This window comes from Lissotriton vulgaris, chromosome 1_1 (assembly GCF_964263255.1).
Source record: "Lissotriton vulgaris chromosome 1_1, aLisVul1.2, whole genome shotgun sequence".
NCBI classification, from domain to species: Eukaryota; Metazoa; Chordata; class Amphibia; order Caudata; family Salamandridae; genus Lissotriton; species Lissotriton vulgaris.
This window is the reverse complement of record NC_141685.1, coordinates 1,139,427,735-1,139,448,425: the sequence shown is the minus strand read 5'-3', so window position 1 is coordinate 1,139,448,425 and position 20,691 is coordinate 1,139,427,735. Positions and strand designations below refer to the sequence as shown.

At 47.8% G+C, this 20,691-nt stretch overlaps 1 protein-coding gene across 2 annotated transcripts in view; it reads right to left on the bottom strand.

Moving 5' to 3' along the window:
• Positions 1 to 20,691, bottom strand: part of RNF41 (ring finger protein 41) — a 402,719-nt gene that overhangs the window by 233,491 nt on the left and 148,537 nt on the right. For both annotated transcript variants that reach the window (XM_086963875.1, XM_086963877.1), the window contains one exon: positions 4,087 to 4,199. In XM_086963875.1, the coding sequence (XP_086820001.1) occupies positions 4,087 to 4,176 (90 nt within the window). In that variant the 5' untranslated portion in view covers positions 4,177 to 4,199. The remainder of the gene's footprint in view (positions 1 to 4,086; positions 4,200 to 20,691) is intronic.

Here is a 20,691-nt window from a genome sequence, read left to right as displayed (position 1 = left end):
CATCAGAAAACCCATTCTATTTGTGATATATCAATTGTTACAAGTTGTGGTTGGGTTCTAATCTGTTGGAGGTTTGGGGTACAATGCTATTCCCCATCCTCTGGATGCCATCACACAGAACAAAATTCGCAGAAATCTGTATCTCATAGTAGTAGTTACTAAGAATAGACTTTCAAGGATAGACACCCCAAGAAGGGGGCTAGTTGGCCCCGGAACTGGATACATATTTGCCAACAACATGGTCACAGACTAGAGACACACTAAAAAACTATGAGTTTATTGGATGGGAATCTTTTTGTTTGAGAGATGGGTTTTTGGCCAAATGCATGTTTTTGTTATGTTTCAAATGACACCCCAGCAGTTAGGGCTTCAGTCCACTGAGTTGCTTATTTGTATGCACTGCTGGGATACGTTTATCCCTGCAGTGCATCAAGGGGCATACATATGGCAATGCTGCTATATTTAATTATTTTTATCGAACATAGCTACCCTACTGAATTGAACGTGAACTATTTGTGTCCATTTTAGTGCAAAACATCACAAGCTTGAAGATGTACTGTCAACACGTGTGTAGCCTCGTAAGATTACATTGGTGGTAGGAAAAATACTGAACAAGCAAAACTAGTGCAGAATACATAAGTGCAATAATGTTTGAAGGCTAAATCTACATCCCAAACGTTTCTAGCACTGTCTGGGTTTCTTTGTGAATGACATTTCTAATTGCTCTGTTTTTTTTTCACCTTTAATTGTCTGAGTGTTCTTTGAAAACATAGTAGAGGCTGGACTCCAAATATTATGAATGGTTATCGAATAACCAGGCTCTATGCACATTTTTATCTCCTAGTAAGAAGTCACAGCTCAAATTCACTCTGCATTTGTAAAGGTTCACAGTGCTTACAGGCGTTCTAAACATAAATATTAGGTGAAATGCAGTGAAAATGAACCGGTCTGTTGAGTGAAGCATAGAGACACTTCAGTTCAAGAAGCAGTGCACTATAAAATTAAATTAGCCACCAAAAGAATCTAGTTTGACTTGCTTAGTATCCACAAGTGCCATAAACTTATTGCGAAGCAAGCCTTGAGTAATTTTACCACAGTCTGGCATAACAGAATCTTATTACTACTGATGCGGACCACAATAAGCTTGAGATGAGAAATATCTGTAATTGAAACTTTGAAGCGGGATCCCTCAGATCCCTGCTTCCAGAACCTTAAGGAGAGATGGGAAGACAAGTTGTCAACAGAACTAATGGAAGCCGCTTGGCACAGATGTCTGGGGTCCGTCAAATCAGTTATACAAAATGCTAGGTTCCGCTTAACACAATTCAACTATTTGCATCACACATACCTCTCCTCAGACAAAATAGGCAAAACGTACCCAGGCACACAAACACAATGTCTCGGATGCCAACAGGTTGAGGGGGACTTTATTTATATGGTGTGGGTATGTCCAGTGATCTCAGATTACTGGCAATCGGTGACCGCTTGTATTTCTACTATTAGAAATTCCATACTAGCCTGTGACCCCACTCGTTGCATCCTTAACGCAGAGATAGTAACAAAAAAGACAAAACAATTGATAAGCTTTCAGGGTCTGGTAACTGGTTCTTGCGAAGCGTCGTATTGCTATGTCCTGGAAAGCAGTGACTGCCTCCTAAATTACGGCATGGCGGACTGATGTGGCTCGTTGGGTCTCGCAGAGCTCTCAATACGAGCTGATATACAAGCCAGAGATGGGAGGTGTACCCTCATGGAGCAATGGAGTGACTATCTCACTAAGTTGAAGGACCTGCTGGCCCTAGATGGGGACACCCAGATGTCTGGATGGGAGGCCCGGAAAGTGACGAGCCACCTGTTAAATATCACATATATATATATATATATATATATATATATATATATATATATATATATATATATATATATATATATATATATATATATATATATATATATATATATATATATATATATATATATATATATATATATATATATATTCAAAACAGTCTCTCTCCTACCAGCAGGAAGAAGGAAGTGTGGCACAGCTCCGGGGGAACAAAGGTTGCTTTTAATGATGTAAAAGCGCTGACAAATTAAAGGGTCCCTGAAACGCTAGGCAGACGCGTTTCATCCATAGTTGGAATCTTCAGTGCCCGTTTCAGGCCGTTACCATTAGCGAGGGTCCATTGCTTTAATGTTTTTGAAGCTGTGACCACATCCCGTTCTGTAGCCACGCCCTGCTTGTGCCTCACAGGTGTGGAGCTCAAAGCGCCGTGCCTGCGCCACCGCTGCATGCTGGGTATTGTGGTTCACCGCAGGAGCCCATACAGTGAAGGGTTATGCTGAATACCAAGTGATACTTCCATCAGTCGTGGACGGTGTTCCACCCCCAATGCGGCCATAGTGCAGGAATTAAAAGTTCTCCTCTGTCCCCCTTGATCAGGCAGCCGAGTACTGCCTCCTCTCTCCCCTCGTGAAGAATGACCGCCAAGTGGTGATTGCAGCACAAGGGGGGGTGACACGGTTGCAGTTCCATGCAGACAAGTCCAAAGGTTAGCAGGTAACACCGTGTCCCACCAGACCGAGAGGGCGTCCACAACACGCCAGCACCTGCTAGCTGGCGAAAATATTCAAAACAGTCTCTCTCCTACCAGCAGGAAGAAGGAAGTGTGGCACAGCTCCGGGGGAACAAAGGTTGCTTTTAATGATGTAAAAGCGCTGACAAATTAAAGGGTCCCTGAAACGCTAGGCAGACGCGTTTCATCCATAGTTGGAATCTTCAGTGCCCGTTTCAGGCTGTTACCATTAGCGAGGGTCCATTGCTTTAATGTTTTTGAAGCTGTGACCACATCCCGTTCTGTAGCCACGCCCTGCTTGTGCCTCACAGGTGTGGAGCTCAAAGCGCCGTGCCTGCGCCACCGCTGCATGCTGGGTATTGTGGTTCACCGCAGGAGCCCATACAGTGAAGGGTTATGCTGAATACCAAGTGATATATATATATATATATATATATATATATATATATATATATATATTCATGCTGAGAGGAGAGGTGGGATGACATACGATGGTGGGTAATGGGCCTGGTTTTTGCGCATAAGCTAATTTATTTCTCGTTCTGTCAAACCAGTATCATTGCATCTAATACTCTATTCATTTCTTTTCATCTTCCTTGCCCTTAGGATAAGAGTAAGTGCGCTCTCTTGCTATCATGCACTTTACAAATGGTCCTTCGTGACCCCATTTCCTCCACATATAAGAATCCTCTAGACATCATCAAGACCAGTTACATACAGGTATGTGGAGAGGTGACTAGTTTGTATGAGAAGGGGCTCACAAGAAAACCTGCCAACAAAGGCCTCACAGTGGACATCATCATGAAGAAACACCTACGTTGATGAATTATGTTAGGTAACACAGGCTTTATGTTACGTTATATTATGTTTACTCTAAGAGTGCACGTTCGACCCAGGAGGGTATCCCAGTGCTAATAAGATGGGGGTTTCACTGCCCGTGCTTTGAACCTAGGTAAGGAGCCATGTCATCAGTTCCGTGGGGAATTCAAAGACTGAGGAGGCCGCCTTGATGTGCAGGGAAGGTTGTTCCATGCTTTGTGTGTGCTACAGGAGAAAGCACAACCTTCGGCTCTGGTTTTGTAAATGTGGGTGTGTACGAGCAAGAGGCAGGCCGAGCTTTCTGGAAATTAATGTGGATGTTGAGCTAGGGGTGGTGTATGGTGTGTGAATGTGTGTAGTTAGAAGAGTGAGAAGTCATGAACAGCAGGCCATGGGTAGTGATAGTGGTGGGAATTTATGTGTGTAGGGTGGGAGCCTGAGTGCAAGTCTGGCTGCTACGTTTTGAATGGTCTAGAATCCTATAGTTGGCACCGCTAGACTCCCAATAGAGGCCATCTGCATCTATAGCGAATGACTACAGATTGCAAGAGCAGTCAGTCATACCATTTTGGTTGATAGCAACACTTTTGAAGTAATAAACAACTTTCAACCAAGAGCTGTATTGATTTGTTATCCTCCAGTGTTTAATTTCCAAGTTACAAGGCAGAACAAAAAGAATATGGCATACCTGGACAGGCTCCTCCAAGACCCCGCTGCAGATGGGGCAGATAAGATCTTCATCCACATCGCCCTGAAACCGGGTCACATCATACCCCATTGCTCATTACCAGCGCCGAAGCCCTTGCAAAGAAAAAGATGGCATGTCAGCCGTTCGACTAGATAAAGATACTCAAGACAACGGCAGACAATAGTACAGGAAACTATAAAATAGCATAGGGCATAGGTAACTAAAAGACTGCGTAAGGACTGAACAAGCCTAAGCCAGTAAAACAAGAGACACCGGACAGGAGGTAGGTCATCCAACAGAAATGCAGCATGGGTGGAAAGTAGGAGTAGGTTTAAAATTAACACTACACCAACCCCCTAATTAATAACAAACACGTTTATTTAATCGCGAGTTCTTGCAGCATTTTGAAGAAGCCAAAACATGAGCAAAAGCTGAAATCTGAATCCCTTTCCCGCTGAGGCATCTTTCCAATTTCTGGATGAAGAACAAGATGTAGCTAAACAAATATCTAAGATTAGCTTTCATCACTTAAAATCCTTGATAAGCTCCAGTGAAAATTACACTACCGTCATACTTCCTCCTTGATATTGGACAATGGGAAGCATTAGAAAAAAGCAACATTTAAAAAACTGACGCAATATCCAGAGGTTTTCAATATTTATGCATTCGGTATCAAGAGCAGCTGCCTCCAGTTAATGAGTTCATATTTCAGAATTGTGACAACCAGAGATTAAAAACGAAATAAAACATTTGCAAAAAAATGGCAACGAGATAAACATCAAAAAATTACTTGAACACCAAATCACAAAAAACATGCTAAACAGTGCAGTGTTTGCAAATATTGTGGGTTGTTCTAAATTATTATACCATTTTCGAAAACACAATCTAAACGTTCCAGAAGCGCTGTTCTGCAAGCATCAAGAAGTACTACTGATGGTGCAGCTTGAGAGTAACTCTGGCCTGTAAACTACTACTGTAAAAGTTTAGCTTAAGAGTAAAAAGTTTTGGGTTGATTGAACTTTTTTACTTTTACAAAGAATTGCACTGGAAGGAAATGATTTAGCTGGTTGCATACCTTTAGTTTACCTTTTATATGAGGGACTCTTAGTGGTTTCCTTTTGCCTTCTTGGGTGGCTTTCCCACAGCACTATGAACGTCAATATGTCAGAACAAGCATTTACAATGCAACGGTCTCGCCTTTGCAAAAGTTAGAGCTATTGTCATTGTAAATGACATTTTTTTTATTTATGTGTTGGTTTTGAAGACAGATAAATAAATGGCATTGTCATTTACAATGCCAATAGCTTAATGTGGATGTGGTGGTGGCGGGGGATGTGGCGGTGGATGTGGTGGTGGAGGTGCATGTGGAGGGGGTGGTGCATGTGGAGGGGGTGGTGCATGTGGAGGGGGAGGTGCATGTGGAGGGGGTGGTGCATGTGGAGGGGGTGGTGCATGTGGAGGGGGTGGTGCATGTGGAGGGGGTGGTGCATGTGGAGGGGGTGGTGCATGTGGAGGGGGTGGTGCATGTGGAGGGGGTGGTGCATGTGGAGGGGGTGGTGCATGTGGAGGGGGTGGTGCATGTGGAGGGGGTGGTGCATGTGGAGGGGGTGGTGCATGTGGAGGGGGTGGTGCATGTGGAGGGGGTGGTGCATGTGGAGGGGGTGGTGCATGTGGTGGGTGTGGTGCATGTGGTGGGTGTGGTGCATGTGGTGGGTGTGGTGCATGTGGTGGGTGTGGTGCATGTGGTGGGTGTGGTGCATGTGGTGGGTGTGGTGCATGTGGTGGGTGTGGTGCATGTGGTGGGTGTGGTGCATGTGGTGGGTGTGGTGCATGTGGTGGGTGTGGTGCATGTGTTGGGTGTGGTGCATGTGTTGGGTGTGGTGCATGTGTTGGGTGTGGTGCATGTGTTGGGTGTGGTGCATGTGTTGGGTGTGGTGCATGTGTTGGGTGTGGTGCATGTGTTGGGTGTGGTGCATGTGTTGGGTGTGGTGCATGTGTTATGTTATTATAAGCTTGTAGAGCGCTATATCACCCAGGGGTATCTGGTGGGTGTGGTGCATTTGGTCGGTGTCGTGCATGTGGTGGGTGTGGTGCATGTGGTGGTTGTGGTGCATGTGGCGGATGTGGCGGGTGTGGTGCATGTGGCGGGTGTGGTGCATGTGGCTGGGGTGGTGCATGTGGCGGTGGTGGTGCATGTGGCGGTGGTGGTGCATGTGGTGGTGGTGGTGCATGTGGTGGTGGTGGTGCATGTGGTGGTGGTGGTGCATGTGGTGGTGGTGCATGTGGTGGTGGTGGTGGATGTGGTGGTGGATGTGGATGTGGTCCCGAATCACTAGGTCAGTCGCCAGTCCCCCGGCTTCACAGCAAAACGAACGTGAGTCTTACCTTTGCATACAACCTTGTTTTCAACCCCTCAAGCCGAAACACTTGTTAAAAGCACAGGAAAGTGCGATTGCCAGGTCTAGACGAAATTATTACAATTTCGCCCGCTGAGTCTTCCTGCAAAACACTTGCAGAATATATATTTTTTTTAAAGAATCATGCAGATCTATTCACTCCCCAATCAACAATTGTATATCATATCACACTTACCCATCCATAGTAACGGCCCTACCAGGACTAGCTCTCAAAAGCTGAGTCACATTCAAAGTTCTGTGCCCATCGAAGTGCACATTGGAAAACTGCCTCTTACTACAGTCTTGCAGAGGCTGAAGTCCCTTAACTCAAGGCGGCCGGCTTCCAATGCCGCTCAGTAAACTAACCAATTGGTTACCAAGAGCGACCCTGTGGAGAAACACGCGCCTCGGTTTTAGGCGCCTGACAGACCTAAAACAATCGAGAGGAGTTTGAAGATTCTTCACTTCAAGATAAGCTTCAAATGCTTTCATTCTTGTGCTTATCCTCCCAGCGCTCTTCAGATACTACTAACCTATGAGGGTCTGGTTTACTGAATATTTACATCACCTTGTAATGCTCGCTTAGTACCAGCAACATCTGTGCAATCTTCATCCACAAGTGCTGTGACCTGGCTTTTGATAGTAACAGTACTATATAAATAAAATAAGCACTCGCCATGACGTGAGTTTTCTTTTTTAGCCCGTCCTTTTCAGACTGGGCGCATTGACTTACTGCTGGTGTAAAAGGTTCCTTATTTTCTTTATGGGGACCCATAAAGAAGATAAGAAACCTTTTACTTCAGCAGTAAGTCAAGGAACCCAATCTGAAAAGGACAGGGATTAAAGAGAAAGAAGAACGTCACTAGGACCTCTTCTCCAATGGCTGGCCACCGGTTAGGAGTCAGGCCAATGGAGAAGTAGGGCGGGCTTAACCTCGCTAGTGATGTTCTCTCTATCTCATTAAATCTCGCCAGCGAGACTTCGCAAGCGCAGCCATTGCAGGCTGAGACCTAAAAAAAGGACTCCATCACATGGGTGGGAGAATGGCTGGAGGAGAACTGTCCCCTAGCATGACCAACCGAAGTTGCTTGGAGGAGGAGTAATAAGCACATGTTGGTGTGACAGGATGCAAGTGAGTGGGGGGCTGTGGGTAGAGTCCCAAAGTGCTTGGGTATTCGATCCTTACATCCCTCCACCTAACCCAGTCAGCTATAGTAAGGTTATTTTCCAACAAACGTCTATGGAGCTCATGCATGCCAGTCCGCTATGGTGAGGTTATGCGTTGATGGTTTCCAACTAACCTCTACGTGAGAAACTAGAGTGGTGCCCCATCATGCCATCTAAGTGATGGCAAGTTACATTATCGCAGTTTTGTCTTTGGGGCTCAATTATTTCATCACTGGTTTATATATTTGCATTAGGTATTAGCATAACACTACTTTTGCTCTCAAAGGTAAGATGGACCAAACAGTCCCATTTCGCAGGTTGCTCTTTATCAATAATGGTTGAAGAAACTGCTTTTTAATCTGCAACACCATATACAGAATGTCAGCAAGGAGATGGCAAGGCAAGGTCTCACATTGAAGGTAAACGACGTTTACCGCAAATTTTTCTCCCCGTAGGGAATCACAATGCAGTAAATTATACTATTCCAACATCCAGCTCCCCTCCCTCCGCAAGTCGTTCTTCAGACTTGCGGAGTAATGTTATGCAGAATCACAACGCGGTCGTTGTGACGACCGCGTTGTGATTCCCTGCGGCGAGAAATACTGCGGCATTACGTCACACATTCCACATTGAATGACCACTGCTGAAGTCTTGAGTAGGTTGAAAGAAGCTTTCGCTTCTACTGTTACTCTAGACAGTTTGCCTCTCTGAGGCAGAGCTATGCAGATAGACAAGTCTTTCAGTAGTGGCTCCCAAGGGGACCCAGGTATCTTCCCTTCAGTATTAGTGTGTCTTGCGGGAGTCAGTTATTCTCGGTTAAGGATTGTACATAGTGCGTGTTTGAGTCAACTTAAACAACTTATGCATGCATCTTTGCCTACATACTCGCTGCTGTAGGTAGCCTGGGATGTGTAATCAACTCCACTAGTTATTGGCTTTCACTTACTGCTCAATGTTATGGGTCACGCATTACTCAAGCCCCTCCACAATGACTGAATCTTTCCAAGTGTGATTTTACTTAGTGGGCATATATCCAGAGAAGAAAACATCTGTGGTAAGGAGAGGCCCAACAAAGGATAAGTAGAAGCTGGACTCACAAATTACTCCAACGGGGAAAATGCAAGAACTGAAAGGGCATTCATCAATCCACAGCACAAAATCTCAGAAGTGGAAAAATAGTTTAGAGAGCGAGGTAAACAGTACTGGAGAAACATTAAAACAAGCATTTACAATGCAACGGTCTCGCAGCTATTGGCATTGTAAATGACAATTTTTTTATGTATGTGTTTGTTTTGAAAACCGATAAATAAATGGCATTGTCATTTATAATGCTAATAGCTTAATCTCTCGCAAATGTGAGACCTATTGCATGTGCAACCACACACACACACACACACACACACACACACACACAGCCACACAAAGAGCACACACACACACACAGATGTGGTGGATGTGGCAGTGGTGGATGTGGCAGTGGTGGATGTGGTGATGGCGTTGGATGTGGTGGACGTGGTGGTGGTGGACGTGGTGGTGGTGGTGGACGTGGTGGTGGTGGTGGACGTGGTGGTGGTGGTGGACGTGGTGGTGGTGGTGGACGTGGTGGTGGTGGTGGACGTGGTGGACGTGGTGGACGTGGTGGACGTGGTGGACGTGGTGGACGTGGTGGACGTGGTGGTGGTGGTGGTGGTGGTGGTGGTGGTGGTGGTGGACGTGGTGGTGGTGGTGGAGGACGTGGTGGTGGTGGACGTGGTGGTGGTGGACGTGGTGGTGGTGGACGTGGTGGTGGTGGACGTGGTGGTGGTGGACGTGGTGGTGGTGGACGTGGTGGTGGTGGACGTGGTGGTGGTGGACGTGGTGGTGGTGGACGTGGTGGTGGTGGACGTGGTGGTGGTGGACGTGGTGGTGGTGGACGTGGTGGTGGTGGACGTGGTGGTGGTGGTGGACGTGGTGGTGGTGGTGGACGTGGTGGTGGTGGTGGACGTGGTGGTGGTGGACGTGGTGGTGGTGGACGTGGTGGTGGTGGACGTGGTGGTGGTGGACGTGGTGGTGGTGGACGTGGTGGTGGTGGACGTGGTGGTGGTGGACGTGGTGGTGGTGGACGTGGTGGTGGTGGACGTGGTGGTGGTGGACGTGGTGGTGGTGGACGTGGTGGTGGTGGACGTGGTGGTGGTGGACGTGGTGGTGGTGGACGTGGTGGTGGTGGACGTGGTGGTGGTGGTGGACGTGGTGGTGGTGGTGGACGTGGTGGTGGTGGACGTGGTGGTGGTGGACGTGGTGGTGGTGGTGGTGGTGGACGTGGTGGTGGTGGACGTGGTGGTGGTGGACGTGGTGGTGGGACGTGGTGGTGGTGGACGTGGTGGTGGTGGACGTGGTGGTGGTGGACGTGGTGGTGGTGGACGTGGTGGTGGTGGACGTGGTGGTGGATGTGGTGAATGTGGTGGTGGATGTGGTGGTGAGTGTGGTGGTGTTGGATGTAGTGGATGTGGTGGTGGATGTGGTGGTGGATGTGGTGGTGCTTTTAATTACTTAAAGTCCCGCCATACATTGACAACAATGTGCGTGTCGAGTGGGATGTCCGCTGAAAGTTTACTTCCCAGACTATTACCAATAACAGAGCCTGTCGCCCTCATTGAAATAGGCACGTGCTGGTGGCAGTAACAAAGCCACCTGTCCGTAAACACTGAAAGCCACTGGTTTTAAACCCAACACATATTTAACCTCCCAGACACCTACAGCCATTAACCGTGCAATATTTACAGCAGCCTATTTTTCCATGATCTCAAGGGAGGGTTTGCCACAGAAAAGATGGTTTGTTTTCCCTATTGGTTTTCACCGGGTTGAGCAGTGAGCTAAGATGGGCCAAACGAGAAATACAAACGTTTGACCAAAGGGGCCATTAGGAACAGCTGGTTGTTGAAAAATAACTTCGCTCTGCAAAAAAAACACAAGACTTTTAATTTTCACAGCTGTGAGAGCAGGGTGGAGCTCGCCGCTGATCTTGGGGTAAAACCAATGGAGCTGACGAGACCAGACAGTGAGTTCTCAGCACTTCGAGCCGAGCTAGCCGCACACTGCTCTTGGGGTGAAAGCACGGAGGATGACAAGAGAGGTTGCCTATAAAATGAAGACATCCATCAAGCAGAGACTGTGCTAACGAAAATGTATACTTACTCGTGCCAGCCTGGCAGACTGAAGGCTCTGAAGCAGGGAAGGGGCAGGGATCCTCCAGGGGCCAGGACTCTCGCAGATCACCCCGACCGTGCCACGTGCAGAGTCTGGACACCTAACTCCCAAGTTAAGTTGGCCCGTGTAAGCAACCGAGAGGAGGGGAGAGTCGTGGCTGCCTGCAGCCAGCGTCGCTCTGCTGTTACTTCCTGCAGCCTGCCTGCCTGCCTGCCTGCTGCAGGAGCTTTCACAGGACACAACCTGCAAAAACTTGTTTAGAGTGGCGCTGAAGAGGGGGCGCATAGTAATGCATAAAATGAGTTAGTAGAAAAGTGACGGGTAGGAAGAGCAGTCGATGTTACCAACAAGTTGGCCTGGAGCGAGCCTTGGAAGAGACGCGGGAGGGCAGGAGTGTGATGCCGTGAGCGTGCATATTGGCGTTCCCTGCGGCTCGCGCGTTCACAGACCGGTGTCTGCTCGTGCACCAGTCTGTACCACTTGGGGAGGCAACACAGCGACAATAAGGCTCGCTAATATGGGGAAAGATGGCGCCAAGGGCGCTCTTGACAGAGGGTACGGATCTTCGTAGGAGGCCGCGGGAGTGCGCCGACTTCAGCTCCTGCGTTTGTTGCTCGTGCATGTCCACTGAGAATGGCTGGACGGGGAAGTTCGCATTAGATATTTACATTAAGGGTTGTGTCAGTGGAATGGGGTCGGCCAGGAGGGGTGCTTTTGCTGCAACACGTAATGCAAAAAAAGAGAGATAGGAGGAGCAGGGGACTGAGGACCTGAGCGTCCCACTCACGGCCTATTGGTCTCGCCAGACTCTGCCTCAGCCGATATTGCTAGACTGGACCAGAAAGAATCAGCCTTCTGATTGGCGGTTCCTACTCCTGGATGCAGAGGGGAGGTGCATCGTGGGAAGCTCCCAAGCTCAGAGCATCCTTGCTGGCAAAGTGAGACCGGGGCAGGAGCAACATCCTGGAGAGAGCAGGTAGGGAACCTGAGAAAGAGGAGGAACGAAGTGAGTGCTGGGAAGGACTACATAAAGGCGAGGGGAGGTAGGGGCAGAGCTGCATCAGGGGGGAAATAATGGATGTACTGGAGCTGAGGAGAGCAGTTATGGTCGTCATTTAAGGCCGCTGGGAAAGGAGAAGAATAGGCTGAAGCGGCGTGAGCAATAAGTGCAGCCCAGGGAAGGTATTATATGCGCTACAGGAAGGAGTATATAGAGGGAGTGGGAGGGGCGCCCACTGCAACCTGGAGAGGAGCAGGTATGCGCTACAGCACGGAAGGAGGGTGCAGACGCAAGGACTGCGGCCGAGGGCTGCTGGGCAGGGAGGAGGAAGATGCTGGCGGACTGCAGTTTAAAAAGCTGAGGGGAGGCGAGGCGAGGGAAGGGGCTAGAAAAGAAGGAAAGCATCCAGGAGGGAAGCAGGAACTGACTGATGAAGTGATGTCTTAAAGGGCGGGAGGGGTCGGGGTTACTACAGGTGTAGATAGTGGCCTGGGGGAAGTGACTGATATGGACAGTAGTTATGAAGGGCACGGAACGATGTAGTGCAGTGTGGGAGAGTAGAGTGCAGTGTGGGGGAGGGTGTATTGGAGTGCAGTGTAGAGAGAGTGCAGTGTGGGGGAGGGTGGATTGGAGTGCAGTGTAGAGAGAGTGCAGTGTGAGAGAGTGGAGTGCAGTGTGAGAGAGTGGAGTGCAGTGTGGGAGAGTGGAGTGCAGTGTGGGAGAGTGGAGTGCAGTGTGGGAGAGTGGAGTGCAGTGTGGGAGAGTGGAGTGCAGTGTGGGAGAGTGGAGTGCAGTGTGGGAGAGTGGAGTGCAGTGTGGGAGAGTGGAGTGCAGTGTGGGAGAGTGGAGTGCAGTGTGGGAGAGTGGAGTGCAGTGTGGGAGAGTGGAGTGCAGTGTGGGAGAGTGGAGTGCAGTGTGGGAGAGTGGAGTGCAGTGTGGGAGAGTGGAGTGCAGTGTGGGAGAGTGGAGTGCAGTGTGGGAGAGTGGAGTGCAGTGTGGGAGAGTGGAGTGCAGTGTGGGAGAGTGGAGTGCAGTGTGGGAGAGTGGAGTGCAGTGTGGGAGAGTGGAGTGCAGTGTGGGAGAGTGGAGTGCAGTGTGGGAGAGTGGAGTGCAGTGTGGGAGAGTGGAGTGCAGTGTGGGAGAGTGGAGTGCAGTGTGGGAGAGTGGAGTGCAGTGTGGGAGAGTGGAGTGCAGTGTGGGAGAGTGGAGTGCAGTGTGGGAGAGTGGAGTGCAGTGTGGGAGAGTGGAGTGCAGTGTGGGAGAGTGGAGTGCAGTGTGGGAGAGTGGAGTGCAGTGTGGGAGAGTGGAGTGCAGTGTGGGAGAGTGGAGAGAGTGGAGTGCAGTGTGGGAGAGTGGAGAGAGTGGAGTGCAGTGTGGGAGAGTGGAGAGTGTGGAGAGAGTGGAGATAGTGGAGATAGTGGAGATAGTGGAGTGCAGTGTGGGAGAGTGGAGAGAGTGGAGTGCAGTGTGGGAGAGTGGAGAGAGTGGAGTGCAGTGTGGGAGAGTGGAGAGAGTGGAGTGCAGTGTGGAGAGAGTGGAGATAGTGGAGTGCAGTGTGGAGAGAGTGGAGAGAGTGGAGTGCAGTGTGGAGAGAGTGGAGTGCAGTGTGGGAGAGTGGAGTGCAGTGTGGGAGAGTGGAGTGCAGTGTGGGAGAGTGGAGTGCAGTGTGGAGAGAGTGGAGTGCAGTGTGGAGAGAGTGGAGTGCAGTGTGGAGAGAGTGGAGTGCAGTGTGGAGAGAGTGGAGTGCAGTGTGGAGAGAGTGGAGTGCAGTGTGGAGAGAGTGGAGTGCAGTGTGGAGAGAGTGGAGTGCAGTGTGGAGAGAGTGGAGTGCAGTGTGGAGAGAGTGGAGTGCAGTGTGGAGAGAGTGGAGTGCAGTGTGGAGAGAGTGGAGTGCAGTGTGGAGAGAGTGGAGTGCAGTGTGGAGAGAGTGGAGTGCAGTGTGGAGAGAGTGGAGTGCAGTGTGGAGAGAGTGGAGTGCAGTGTGGAGAGAGTGGAGTGCAGTGTGGAGAGAGTGGAGTGCAGTGTGGAGAGAGTGGAGTGCAGTGTGGAGAGAGTGGAGTGCAGTGTGGAGAGAGTGGAGTGCAGTGTGGAGAGAGTGGAGTGCAGTGTGGAGAGAGTGGAGTGCAGTGTGGAGTGCAGTGTGGAGAGAGTGGAGTGCAGTGTGGAGAGAGTGGAGTGCAGTGTGGAGAGAGCGGAGTGCAGTGTGGAGAGAGCGGAGTGCAGTGTGGAGAGAGCGGAGTGCAGTGTGGAGAGAGCGGAGTGCAGTGTGGAGAGAGCGGAGTGCAGTGTGGAGAGAGCGGAGTGCAGTGTGGAGAGAGCGGAGTGCAGTGTGGAGAGAGCGGAGTGCAGTGTGGAGAGAGCGGAGTGCAGTGTGGAGAGAGCGGAGTGCAGTGTGGAGAGAGCGGAGTGCAGTGTGGGGGAGAGTGGAGTGCAGTGTGGGGGAGAGTAGAGTGCAGTGTGGGGGAGAGTAGAGTGCAGTGTGGGGGAGAGTAGAGTGCAGTGTGGGATAGAGTGCAGTATGGGAGAGTGGAGTACAGTGTGGAGAGAGTGGAGTGCAGTGTGGGGGAGAGTGGAGTGCAGTGGGGGGGAGAGTAGAGTAGTGTGGGGGATAGTGGAGTAGTGAGGGGGAGAGTGGAGTAGTGTGGGGGAGAGTGGAGTGCAGTGGGGGAGATTGGAGTGCAGTGTGGAGAGAGTGCAGTGTGGGGTAGAGTGGAGTGCAGTGTGGAGAGAGTGGAGTGCAGTGTGGAGAGAGTGGAGTGCAGTGTGGAGAAAGTGGAGTACAGTGTGGAGAGAGAGGAGTGCAGTGTGGGAGAGAGCAGTGTGGTTTGGGAAAAATTGCGTTGGTCTTGGAAAAAAGGTAACCTGAGCGCAGGCGGGATATATTGGGAGTCATGGTCTGCGTATTATTTACTGATTGTGGGCAAGCGCAGGTGTGTGAGGCGCACCTTCGCACATGCGTATTTGAGGGGTGCGACCCACTTTAAAATACAAATTATGTATATGCTTCAGTCACTCGTAAGCACCCCGAATTCCCCAGGGTTGCGTTCCATCGCACAAGGGGGAACAACCATTTTCAAATCCTTTTTTCTCTACTCGAGAAGGAGTGCAGACCGAACTGCTGAGATCACACGGTGCGTGTTCTGCAGATACCTCACTCTGGTATTTTCGCTGAAGTGCAGGGGTCGCAAATGCCTGGCAATATCTCGTGCCCAGGCTTGGTAACGTTCAGTGCTTGCACTGCACTTAACCCATGCCAACGCTGCCAGGGGCGACTCCCTCCCTGAACACCCCCGCAGGTCTGCAGATGGCGCTGCAGCTCCATTCCAAGTGCGCAGCAGCTCTCTGCTAATAATGACCGTTTGCATAACCCTTACCGGAGAGAAGTATTATCTTGACTGGTCTTTACCGAATAGTTAACGGTGTCGATATTAATATAAAATAAACACATATCTCTGAGTGGGTTGACCATTTGCTGCAGAAGTCTATGCTTAATCTGCATTTTACAGTTTAGAATCCAGGCGTGCGGCCATTCCTGCGAGCACGATGGACAGATCGCTATTAGTTCAGTAATAGTTATTTCTATTATGAAAAACAAAAATATTGTGGGCAACAGCGGTAGTGTGTTTGCGTCGGCTGAGCCTACAGCAGTCTCTGAACTGAGATGTATTTGACTTGAAGCACAGCGTAGCTTTAGAAACAGCACCGACAATGCCTTATTTTCAGGATCGTTTGCGTGCAGTACACCTCGAATGCGTTTTACTAATACTGCTAAAGTAGAACGCGATCTCTGTTTGAAGGTCATTTCCAGTCGGTATATCTACAAATCTCGCGTAGATGGACGACAGAGGCCACGCGCAGAGATTACGTCACTAGTGCACAAACTGGGCTGCACAACTCTAACTGCGTTCACTCGTGGTGCCTTGGCGGGGCTTGCTGGGCTTGCTTGTGTGCTTCCCAGAGAGACAGGAGATTGGGAACGCGCGCGGCCGGCTCCGATCGCTTTCCTGAGCGTGCGCGTGACAGTCTCCTGTCTCCTGGGAAGCAGACCCGGCAACAATAGTATCGCGCCTGCGCGATGGCATATGGCTTCGCCATATGTATCGCAGGCGCAAGACCTAAAAACAACCTCCACAAAATAGACCACACTGACCGACACAAAAGACCACAACACTTCTTGGGTCTGTAATCTGTGGTGTATAACAAACATTCTGAAAAATGTTCATCTTTGTTAGAGCTGCCTTTTCAAAATTCAGCTAGGATACTTCCCAACTGCACTGTTATGATTTTTCCTTTGCTTGAGCGATTCATTGGGTGAAATTATTAAACACCCTTAACAGCATTTGTTGTCCTTGGCATACATCTGAGTTCCAACAGACTTGCCTCCAACTGCAGCTAATTCACTTCCCTGTATGTGTTGCACTACTTGTATGCTTATGTTGATGGTTGACTGGCACAGGATTGCATTTCAAATGCATTTCTATTACCACTTGAACCCAGAAATGTCTGCCCATTCTGTGGTGCTACTGTCCTCATTAGTGACTCAGTCAACATAGTTTATTTCGGTCTTATGCCACAAAAACACATCACATCTTGAATTAAAAAACACAATAAATAACGATAATTTGACCTGCTGTATCACACCGTAAATCAGTACACCATGGTACATGATCATGAACTTTTTTTAGTCATTCCTCACAAATGACTAAATAAATTAACTGAAAAGGGCACTCATCACTTTAATTGCTGCTCTAACAGAGCTAGATACATAGTAAACCATGAAAATGGGATTCATCATCAAAGGTTTAAAAAAAAGCTAGTCTAGAGATTCGACGGTCAATTGACAGCGATACAGGTCGTAGATAACTCTTCCTAGGAAGAAGATCATAGATGTTACAAGAAGGTGACAAATGTACATGTGTTTTAATTTACATACCATTGCAAGGACAAGGGGGGGTAGGGGCACTTTAGGGAGATCCGGCAACCAGACCAAATAGGTTCTTTTTTGATACACAGTAAACCATCAAAGATATTTCTCCATTATAGCACAAATCTTGTTGATAGCATACGATCCTACAACATAAGACCCAACAGGGCTGATGCACTGAACTGAGACTGTTGAAATCAACAGCTTGAACCTGAAATTAGCTTACAAGGTCTTTTTGATTCCTTGTACTCCTGCTCACTAAAGAGGAACAGGTGTTGGCAGTGGCACAAGTGGTATGAGTTTCCATATGTCGAGTTTTGTATGTTAACTCCTCATTAACTATGTAAGATTAAAGTGATTATTTTGCTACAGAACTCTGGCTCCACTCCAGTTCACCTTTCCTGTTCCCTACAAGCAGACAGACTCTTACAAAAAAGACAAACATTGCATAACGGGTCTAGGTATGTCCTTGGGAGCATCTAAGCCTAATACACTAATGTACAGTTTTGCTCCATCAGTACAGGCTTTGTTTCTGGAACCATGGCCACCTCTTTTTACCCGTGCTTGTGAATTTACATGGAACTCAATTCCTTGATCCTTAAAAGCAATGCATCTTCGTACAAGAAGAGAATCCAGTAAATGGTAAGCCACTTAGTTACTCTGACAGTCTACAGATATAAATCAAGCTTGGATTACACTAATCGAACAAACGAACCATAGTTGTGTTCGTGTTAATTAAGAAGAATCTTTAATAGGCACTAATAGCTGAAATATGATCACCATTTCTCAATCACCCAAAATACAAAAAACTATGGAGAGGCCACCAGATTTTGCCAAAGTTCTTTATAAATAAATAAATTATAGATCAAGAGTACACGTTACTCAAAACGCGTCGCCAGAAAGGTTATAAATAAAAACAAAACATCTTGCCTGAAGCTGTGGGGTCTGCCTCCTTCTATTACCTACCTATTAAGGTATATATAGTTAGGACCTAGTTAACATAGGAAATTCCGAACATTCTATTGGGAATAACTTTGGCGCCGATTGAGGGATCTGCCTGTAATTTTCCTTAAATTTGCCTCGCTGCGCTCCGCTCCTTCCCTGAAAGTTTCGGGGGGATTCGTCAAGCGGGGGCCGAGAAAAAAGGGGGGTCCCAAAACGTGTTTTCCCCATGTTAATTTCCATAGGGACATTCTGACAAGGCTACAACTCGAACGGCTGAACGGTATTAGACCAGATTTGGCAAAATGGTAGGGACTGGTATGCAGCAGTGCCTTTTGTATGTTTGATGAAAATCCCTCCAGTAGTTCTTGAGAAAATTGAATTTGAAAGTTTTCAAATGGCATTTTCTATGGGACCTTTAGACACGGCTACAGCCCGAACGGCTGAACGGAATTACACCAAACTTGGCAAAATGGTAGGGACAGGTATGCAGTGGTGCCTTTTCTATATTTGGTGAAAATCCCTCCTGTAGTTGTTGAGAAAATTGAATTTGATCAAATTATATATCTATATACGCTCACTGTACGCGTATGGTACGCGTACCCTTACATGCGCGAGCGAGTTTCTGATTGGCTGGCAGTAGACTGTCAACATTCCAAACTGTCCAAACCAGGAAGTGTTGGCCACCATCTTGTTTTTCAGGAGAACTGAGGCACAAGAGAGCCCAAAACAAGAGTGAAAACACGAAAAGGGGGCAGGGTAGAGACCCCCCCAACCCTCTAGCCCTTCTCAGGGGGTCCCAAAAGGACCCACAAGTGCTATTTTTTTTTTTTTTAAATAAAAAAAAAAAAAAAAAAAAAAAGAAGATCGCTGGGTACGTGCACCGTGCGCGTACCCTGCGATTTGAAAATAAAAATAAAAACATTTTTGCACTTGGTGGTCCTTCTGGGACCCCCTGAGAAGGGCTGGGGGTCAGGGGGTCTCAACCCTGCCCCCTTTTCACGTTTTCCACTCTTGTTTTGTGCTCTCTTGTGCCTCACTTCTCCTGAGAAACAAGATGACTGCTCAGGTGGTCCCAGAAGAATATTACCATATATAAACGTTATCCGCTAATAGAATTAGCATTTACAAAACCTTTGAAATTTATTGGAAAAAAATGTAGGTTTCACGCCCGATATAGTTAGGAATTAGCATTTAAAAAACCTTGCAAATTCACTTAAAAAACTAAAGGTTTCAGGCCTTATATAGTTAGGAATTCGCATTTTAAAAACCTTGCAAATTCACTTAAAAAACCGTAGGTTTCAGGCCTTATATAGTTAGGAATTAGCATTTAAAAAACCATTGAAATTGCTCCTATATAGTTAGTTGTACTAACTATATTTCGCGCACCCGCAATCCACTGCTGATGATGTCACATATTACATCATTCATGACATGGTCAGTGACATCACTGATGACACCTCAAATTACATCACTGATGATCTCATTTGACATCACTGATCACATCACTGATGATATCATTCATGTGATAATACGATGCACCTCCTCACACTCTAATATAACCTTTGATACACCCAGTGTTATATACAGACTACCATTCTTGAAACCATTGACACACCAATACCAGTTACTACATACGTACTCACTGATTCCTAGGTCTACACACATTCACTCATTCACCCATAGAATCACTCATACATACAGTCACTCATCAATACAACACTATCATATGCACTCATACACCTATACATACCGTCACACACTGCCACTCATCCATGGAGTTACTCACACACCTAGTCAATCATGCAAAGAATCAATCACACTTCCATTTCCTCAACTATACAGTTATACACACAACACCATACTTATACAAACATATACTAACACATACTTACTCTCTTATACAACCGCTGATACAAGTACACAATGATCCATATAGCCACTCGCACATTCGCTGGCTCTCATGTATAGTCATTTATATATGCCAACTCACATGCACTGTGTTTTATATATGTACTTACTTGCGCATGTAGCACTGAGATATCCATTCACTCACCAACACACCCATGCACACAGTCAACCGCCCATATAGCTGTTTCCACATGCACTCTTGAACTCATACACCTAGTGAATCAACTGCTCACACATCTATGCACAGAGTCACACACCTACCAGCCACCCACACACACACACACACACACACACACACACACACTCAGTCAGTCTCCCATTCAAATACTTGGGCAACCAACCAATAACCCATAAATGTTAAATGTTAAATGTCGTATACTTGTAAAGCGCACAGCTGCCCCAGCAAAGGGGCGTCCCGGCGCTGTATACCACTGGGGAACCCATCCTGGCTTTCCCTGTGAGATGGTCCCTCCTGGGCATCTCCAAGGTGAAGACAAGCATCCCCGGCGCTGATGGGGCCGTTAGTAGAGCTTAAGCAAGCTATTGCCCAGAGTTGCTGAGTGGGACCCATGGTTGGAGTAGGCACCGAGGCGAGAATTATCGAGTCCGCTGACCATGGCCCAAGACCCTGCCGCGTTGGGAATCGAACCCTGGTCCCGGGCCGACCTCTGATTCCGGGTCTGCCTCCTATAACCAGTGAGCCACACCACTCCACTCCACATATAGCCACTCATATAGCTACTGATCAACACATGCAGCAGCTTACACAACAGACATACTGATGCACACATTCAGACAGTTTAGTCACTAACCCATGCATTTAGTAAGACACATTTAATCACTCACACATACAGTCGGTCACACACCTACTAAATCCTTCATCCAGACACTTATACATCCACTCATTCTTCAATATGTAAAACATATTTAAACTTTACAGAAACACAATCACTGGATGATGTCATCAGTGATGTCAAATGAGATGTCATTTGAGATGTCATCAGTGATGTCACTGACCATGTCATGAATGATGTAATATGTGACATCAGCAGGTGCATTGCGGGTGCGCGAAATATAGT